The sequence below is a fragment of the Triticum aestivum genome, chromosome 3D, assembly GCF_018294505.1.
Source record: "Triticum aestivum cultivar Chinese Spring chromosome 3D, IWGSC CS RefSeq v2.1, whole genome shotgun sequence".
In the NCBI taxonomy this organism is placed as follows: Eukaryota; Viridiplantae; Streptophyta; class Magnoliopsida; order Poales; family Poaceae; genus Triticum; species Triticum aestivum.
Window position 1 is genome coordinate 214213571 of NC_057802.1, and position 8708 is coordinate 214222278.

The 8708-nt window shown below is 43.7% G+C and overlaps 1 protein-coding gene across 1 annotated transcript; it reads left to right on the forward strand.

Annotated features, from left to right (window-relative positions):
* The first annotated feature begins 3169 nt into the window (after positions 1-3169).
* On the forward strand, positions 3170-7673 carry LOC123078267 (protein transport protein SEC23-1). Its single transcript, XM_044500715.1, has 5 exons — positions 3170-3667; positions 3882-5702; positions 6507-6623; positions 6889-6960; positions 7126-7673. Exons 1-5 carry the CDS (start codon positions 3275-3277, stop codon positions 7261-7263), a joined length of 2541 nt encoding a protein of 846 aa, XP_044356650.1. The 5' UTR covers positions 3170-3274; the 3' UTR covers positions 7264-7673.
* The last annotated feature ends 1035 nt before the right edge of the window (positions 7674-8708 follow it).

The following is an 8708-nucleotide window of genomic DNA, read 5'->3' on the forward strand; positions in this document are numbered from 1 at the left end:
GTGCAATGTACGCCAAATGAAAATTTTCACCTTTGCTGGACAAGATAATTGCCAAATCTTACCCCAAATAGTATTGATATTTGTTCTACCCATACCATTTGTGTGTTGCAATTTCCTCCCATGTTGTTTGTTCCATTCCTCCAAATAAGCCGAACAAACCATGAACAATCCATTTTTTGTATAGCTCCGAGCAATGAAATCCGTCATATTATGCATAGGGAGGGGAAAAACAAGCACCCTTTGAGTGTCAATTGGCCACAACATTTGTCTCACTAAATCTTCATCCCAAAAATGGGTGACTGGATCGATAAGATCAACAACTTTTGATAGAAGATGCCCTCTTCTAGGAGTAATAATTTTCCTATTCACACAGTTCGGGATCCATGCATCTCTCCAAATATCAATATTTTGTCCATTTCCAACTCTCCAAATATAACCATTTTTGAGAGAATCAACTACCACCATAATGCTTTGCCATGTAAAAGAGGAACCTTTTTTTAGACTTGTATCATTAAGTCACCATCTGGAAAATATTTGGTTCTCAAAATGATGGCACATAGGGAATCAGGATTATCAAGCAGACGCCACACTTGTTTGGCTAACAAAGCCAGATTGAAACATTGTATATTTCAGAAGTCCATACCTCCTTGGTCTTTTGAGACACACATCTTCCACCATGTCATTGAATGCATTCTCTTCTGATTGTCTTTGTCACCCCACCAAGATTGCGACATTGTGTCAATGATTCCCTTGCAATTTTTTTAGGAATTTTAAAGAAGGACGTGGCATAAGTTGGGATAGCTTGTACAACCGATTTGAGAAAAAATTCCTTCCCTCTAGCAAATAATAATTTTTCTTTCCATCCACTAATTTTCACAATAATTCAATCAATTAAGAATTGGAAATAGTCATTTTTATCCATACCCACATTTGCAGGCAAACCCAAATATTTGTCAATGAGGGCTTCAGTCATAATATTCAGGATAGTGCAAATTTGTGCCTTGTCTTCCACTTTTGTGTTGGGACTAAAAATATAGGATCCTGATAAGTGACACACGTGTGGAACGAAACAATTCCGCCCTGACGTTTTTGGATGGCAACTTTAGTTACCCGATGATGGCAACTTTAGTTGTGAAGCATGACAACTTTCTGTTTGTTTGCAAGTTTCAGTTTTTTTTTCTCAAATGACAATTTTAGTTGTAAAAACATCAGAATGGTGTTACTTCGTGCCACATGTACACGTGTGGTACTTATCATTTGGAAAAATATACTAGATCTTTCAACGCCCACCGTTTACCCCGAGGCGGCACAGTAAGAATCCAAAACTGAATTCGGTGCATCCACGTTCATCGAATTAGCTTGCATAAGAATCAGCCAGTGGCCTACTTCTTTTTTAAAAAATAACCGAGACTTTATTCATTAGAGATAAGAAGTACATCGTTTGTGAGGATCATTACAATTTCATTTAAGGGTTCCTCAAACCAATCAGAAGTCAAGGAAAATCTAGCTAATCTAGCAAGCTCATGAGCTACTTATTTCCTTCTCTATTACAATGTTCGAATCTAGTAGTAACGAAATCACGGGCGTAATGAAAACAATCGTCGAAAATTGCCGCCGCCGCACCCGCCGATTGTCCTCCATCCTGCATAGTTTCAATCACCTCCAGGTTATTCGAGTTAATAATAAGGCGATTACACCCCGCCCTTTGCGCCAGTGATAGACCAAATTTGAGAGCTAAGCCTTCCGCCATTAACACATCCGCGCAATGGTCAATCTTGCCATTTCCTCCCGCAATGAATCCGCCTCTATCGTCTCTCTGGACCGCCCCCATCATGCCCCTAAGCAAGTCGTGGTCAAAAGAAGCATCAACGTTAAGTTTCACAAAACCTCTGGGGGCCACAACCCCCCTTTTTATAGAGGCCTTGGGCGATAAAGCATTTACGAAGTTTGTGGCAAGGGCTGAAACCCCCATTGAAATCTGAATTGCATTTTGCGTTTTCTCCTTATGCATCAATTTTCGTCTTTCCCACCATAGATACCATGCTGAGACAGCAATCATCTCACGCACATTTTTGTAGCCCATCAACCACAATTCTTGGTCTGGAAGAAGTAGTAGATATTCCAACGCTGCCTCACCAGCACGGTCAACTTCGCAAGCTTTATCAATAATGTCATCCAACCCCAGCATTTTCCAAACCTCCTTTGCTTTACTGCACCAAAAGAGCATATGCTTTGTATCTTCTAAACCCTCAGAGCAAGTAGGGCAAATGGGCGAGACCTTCGTATGTTTGTTAGCGAGTGTAACCCGGCATGGGAGTGTACCATGAAGCGTACGCCATATAATTTTTTTAACTTTTGCCGGACAAGCTAACTTCCATATCTTATTCCAAATGGGATTAACTGTGGTTCGCCCCATTCCATTAGAGTGTCTTCATTTGCTGTCATACTGATGATCCCACTCGACAGAGTAAGCTGACCGAACCGAGAACATACCATTTTTGGTATAACTCCAAGCAATGAAATCTGGCATATCATGTTGCGAGAGTGGAATTGAAAGAATCAATTGTACATCGATGGGCCACATAGTTTGTCTAATCAAATCTTCATCCCAGTTATTGGAAACATGATCAATTAGGTCACCTACCTTAGTTAACAGTTGTCCTGCCTTAGGCGTTACAACTTCCCTATTGGCACAACTTGGGATCCAGGCGTCTTTCCAAATATTGATGTTTTGTCCATTCCCCACTCGCCAAATATAACCACGTTTCAAGGAATTTGTGCCTGCCATAATGCTTTTCCAAGTAAAAGATGACCCCTTCCTTAGCTTGGAGTTCAACAAATCATCATTGGGGTAGTACTTAGCCCTTAGGATAGAGGCACACAAGGAATCAGGATTATCCAAAAGACGCCACGCCTGTTTGGCGAGCAATGCCAGGTTGAAAGAATGAATATCACGGAACCCCATTCCTCTTTAATTTTTGCGTACGCACATTTTCCATGAGGACATCCAATACATCTTATTCTGATTCCCTACCGGTGGCCTACTTTACGTTGGAGATGACCCATGTTCCCCAAAGGAGTTGCCATTGTGGAAGGGCACCAGCCAATAGGAAGCCGCGATCCGGCCAATATGACATCGACAAAAAAACTGTTGGGCACAACCCCGATAAACACACAGATTAGTGTGTGCTGCCGTACTTCTCAGTATTTCTCCCAGTTTAGATCCGCGTTTCCCTTTCGCTGCTCCCCTCCGATCCCCAATAAGGCCGGCAGCATGGAGGACACGCCGCCGCAGCCTCAGGCGGCGCACGCATCTCCTCCGTTCCCGGCGATCTTCACCCCTCCGAGCGCTCTCTCCTCGACGTCCTTGCGGGGCAGCCCCACCGTCCCCAGCCCCGCGCACTTCAGCACACCACCGGGCCCGCCCGTCTTCTCCTCGCCGCTGCGTCCCGCCGCCGTGCCATTCCGCACTACCCCGATCTCCCCTCAGGCGGTACCCTTCGCCTCCCGCACCGCCTCCTCATCGTCCTCCGTCTCCCTCCCCACATCCTCCGCGCCGCACACCATGAACGGCGCGGCCACCCCTCACAGCCACGCGCCCTCCGTGGCGCCGTCTCTGGAGGACTCCAGCATCGACTCCCCATACGTCCTCTTCTCTGCCCGCAAGGTACGCGTCGCTCTTTCCTTACCGCAGTAATGTCCGCACATCTCCTATAACTCAATTATGCATGCGCATAAGTACATTACCATTTGGATCTTACACGATTACACTACTAGTCGAGTTGTGAATTACGCTTGGTTTTTAGATGCGAATCGTGTTTAGTGCATAGGCATGTGCAAATTCTCCAGCTTGTCATTTAGTTGGTGTTTTTCACTTGTAGGTCCTGAAGCAGAAGAAACTGCTGAATGCCCCTAGCTTGGGGTTCGGAGCTCTTGTTTCACCAGGGAGGGAGGTATCACCAGGTCCCGAAGCCTTGGAGCGTGATCCCCGCCGGTGCCTGAACTGTGGGGCTTATGTGAATTTGTACTGTGATGTGTTGATTGGCTCTGGGCAATGGCAGTGTGTCATTTGCAAAAAGCTGAACAGCAGTGAGGGGGAATTTGTGGTCTCCAGCAAGCAGGACCTGGTTCAGTGGCCAGAGCTCGTGTCCTCGACTGTCGATTATGTGCATCCAGGGAATAGGCGGCCAGGCTTGATCCCGGTGCCTGTCTTGAGGGTCTCTGGTCCCATTTTTATTCTCATAGATGAGTGTCTTGATGAGGCGCACCTGCAGCATCTACAGGGCTCCTTGCATGCATTTGTGGATTCGCTCCCTCCTACAGCAAGGATTGGAATCATCTCCTATGGTAGAACTGTCTCTGTGTATGATTTTTCGGAAGGGGCGGCGGTGTCAGCGGATGTGCTACCCGGTAGTAAGTCGCTTGCCCAAGAGTCATTGAAGGTGCTAATCTACGGGACAGGGGTGTATTTGTCTCCTATACATGCTTCGCTGCCTGTTGCACACACAATATTCTCATCCCTGAGACCCTATCAGTTTGGTGTGGCGGAAGTATCGAGGGACCGATGCCTTGGTGCAGCGGTGGAGGTTGCCCTTGGTATTATTCAAGGGCCGTCAGCGGAGTTGTCTCGTGGAATCATCAAGAGATCAGGAGGCAACTGCAGGATCTTGGTGTGTGCTGGTGGCCCCAACACGTTTGGACCAGGATCAACACCTCATTCTGTTCAACACCCAAACTATGCTTACCTGGAGAAGACAGCTATGAAGTACATGGAGAGTCTTGGTCATGAAGCACGGAGACACAGTACCATCGTTGACATTCTTTGTGCTGGAACATGCCCTGTGAGGGTTCCTGTCCTACAGCCACTGGCGAAGTGTTCTGGTGGTGTGCTTTTACTTCATGATGATTTTGGAGAGGCCTTTGGGGTCAACTTGCAGAGGGCGTCAACTAAAGCAGCTGGCTCTCATGGCTTATTTGAGATTAGATGTTCAGATGGCATGCTTGTCACTCAAGTAATTGGCCCTGGTGAAGAGGCTTCTCCTGATTCTCATGAAACATTCAAGCATGACACTTCATTTTGTATCCAGATGCATAGTGTTGAGGGGACACAGAGTTTTTCCGTGTCTTTGGAGACAAAGGCAGATATCAGGAATGATTTCATTTACTTCCAGTTTGCAGTCCGTTACTCTAATATGTATCAAACAGAAAGCACAAGGGTGATCACTAGCAGGCTGCAAACGGTTGATGGTTTGTCTGCATATCTTTCAAGTGTGCAAGAAGATGTAGCTTCAGTAATCATTGGTAAGAGAACTGTCTTGCGCGCCAGGACTGCCTCCGATTCTCTTGACATGAGGCTCACAATTGACGAAAGAATTAAGGACATAGCTCTCAAATTTGGTACCCAGGTTCCAAAATCAAAGCTTTATCGGTTCCCAAAAGAGCTGTCATCACTCCCTGAGTGTTTGTTTCATTTGAGAAGGGGGCCACTCTTAGGTAGCATAATAGGACATGAAGATGAAAGATCAGTTCTGAGGAGTTTGTTCTTGAATGCATCATTTGACCTCTCGCTCCGTATGCTTGCACCTCGTTGTATAATGCATCGAGAAGGTGGCACATTTGAGGAGCTGCCAGCATATGATCTGACCATGCAATCTAATTGTGCAGTGGTACTGGATCATGGAACAGATATTTTCATCTGGTTGGTAAGTCACCTCCTATCTTCTCTCTCTCCCTCCCCACTCCCAATAAGGGAGTCACCTGTATGGTCTGTCTCTTTACCACATTATCTCAGTGCTGTAGCTGCATATTAAACTTACTCCATTCACCTTTGTTTTCAACATTCTTGACACAATATTTTTTTCACTGGTGTTGTCTTTTGGATTAAATGTTTTGGCTTCGGAATTGTAGCTGTTGAACATGACTTTGTTCTTGATTGCTACTGGTCAAATTGTGTGAGGTTTGACATTTCCAAAAATTATACGCACTACATTATGGAACAGAGGGATATTTGAATAGAACGTGACTTTCTTTTTGCAAGGAAAGAAATGAAGCATGGGATTTTAGCAGTATCATGTTTGCAAAAACTAACTTGTTACCAGGATTGTGAGTTTATGTAATAATCATAAGATTTTGCAAGAAATAGAGTGAATGGAGTTTGAAAGGTGAATTTGTTGGAACTATTAAATTTTCAATAGAGGCCAGTTGGTGGTTAGAACGAATATAGAGATCTCATGAATGTATGTGTGTAAATGATGCTAATACTCCCTCTGTATGAAAACTATAAGACGTGTTTGTAAGCTAGTTTAACCTACAAAAACGTCTTATATTTTGGTACAGAGGTAGTACTTGATATACTAGGGCTGCAGGAAGATGTCATATTTTGCTGATTTACTTAACGTATTAATGATGTTGAATTATCATTATGCAATGGCTATTTTGGTTATTCATCATAATGCTAGCAAAGAGTAATATTTCCTGAGTTGCACTTTCTTACTGTGTGTCTTCAGGGTGCTGAACTAGCAACCCAAGAAGGACAAACTCAAGCAGCTTTGGCAGCATGTCGTACGCTGGCAGAAGAGCTAAGTGAACTCCGTTTTCCAGCTCCCAGGATACTTTCATTCAGAGTCAGTTTCCCTGTTCCCAACCTTGACTTTGATTTCCAAAATTTAAACTGCTTTCCTTCCTTTTATCTTATCAACTTTTGTGCTCATGCCTTTGCTATCATCATAGTATCATATCTTATATAGCCCATGTGTTGTTAGATTTCAAATCAGTCTGACAATACTTCCAAATTCATTAACTGTGCAACTATCATGAAACACGACTTGCACAAGGTAAATGCTTTGTTTTGCTCACTATCTTTTTTTTCCCGTTGGTGTTCTGGTGCAGGAAGGGAGCTCTCAGGCTAGATACTTTGTCTCACGCCTGATCCCAGCTCACAAGGACCCTACTTATGAGCAGGTAATGATTCTCTTAACCTTAGCAGTGACATTCTGGTTGGCCTGCATTCATCCCTGCTAGGTTATTTCGCTGATGGTTCTTATGGCAGCTAGATTCATGGTCACTGATAAACAAAATCGTGAGCAAGGCTGTAATTGTTAACATGAGCACATTTGCACGTTTCAGGAGTCGAGATTTCCTCAGCTACGGACCCTTGCTCCTGAACTGAGGGCCAGGCTAAAGAGCAGCTTCATCCACTTTGATGACCCTAGCTTTTGCGAGTGGATGCGCAGCCTCAAATTGGTCCCGCCGGAACCAAGCTAATGCAAATAATTGGATGAGTGCAATCAGAAACGATTGTGGATAGCCGAGGTTTGGTTTCAAACAGAGTTGCCAAACGAAATCTGAAAACTTTGCGAGGTAACGCCTAAGGCCCAAACACTTGTTTGGGTTGATGAAGCGGCAATTTGTGTGAAGTGAAGCTGTATAATTTTGCCTGATTATTTTCTCTGATGTGGTCGCGTAAATGCATTATCTCTTGCCACACAGGCGCGCAAAATTTTAGACAATTAGAGCATCGCTTGTGTTCTCCTGCCTTTGAAGAGTTTGTTGTATGTCACATAATAGGAGTCTGTCCTGGCCATTCATTTGATTCCTTTTACTCCTCGAGGCGAATCTCAATTCTCCATTTGTACAACTTTTTTGTTTTGTTTTGAGAAAGTCCATTTATACAATCAGAGATACTCCCTCCGTTCTAAAATAGACGGACCAACTTTATACTAACTTTGTACTAAAGTTAGTACAAAGTTGAGTCATCTATTTTGGAACGGAGGGAGTACTACATTTCAACAGTGTTGCTTAGGCTTTGTTTGGAATGTTGTTTCGTCTCAAATACACTTGTAGAAAAGATACAGATCTCCGCTCATCGTTTTGATTCCGGCTGGAACTCTACTAGTGGCCGGTAAGATATACGTGTAAACTAAATACGTCTGTATTTGATTACACCGCATCCAAGCGCGGCCTTAGTGTTTACAGCATACATTTGTTCTTGATTTGTGGTTGTAAGTGATATCGTGAAAAATGAATTAGTGATTTCACGCGCAGCTGACACTGGTCGCTGGTCTCCATGGGGATCAATGCCACAGAAGTATGTGCACGTGTATAAGCCATTTTGCAGTCATTTATGAATAGGTAGGTATTCGTTAGTCACAGCTGGCACACGGGCCCAGGAGCCTTTTTAGTCTCACAGATGCCATGGCCCAGCAGTACATGGGCGGGGGTCTTAGGGCATGTATGCTGCCCGGGCCATCCACATAGATAAATTTCAATGAAGCTACTCGTGTGTGCCATAATCATCCAATGAAAGCTACTCTATATGATGTCATCATCTTACTTTTTCTCTCTCACATACTTTCCAACACATGAAACCTCCACTACATTTAAACAATACCAGCAACCATTTGAATCAACGATATCAACAAGCTTGCATATTGAAAGTTATCGAAAAACTTGATTTTCATACAAAAATCAACAATGTTGATAACCAAACAGTAGCAAGTATGTCTTGTCCATGATACTAAAAAATTCCACAGTAATAAAATAATGTAAAGGTTTCCAAATACTCGTAAAGGGAAGATTTGTAAACACTCATATCAAATTTACAAGTTCAAACTGGATTTGTTGGTGTATCCTCTGAACCTTCTCATTCCAAAAAAAGATTGTCTCACATCTTCAATGCTTCCTTGCACATGAACCCCTCTTTTGATGCA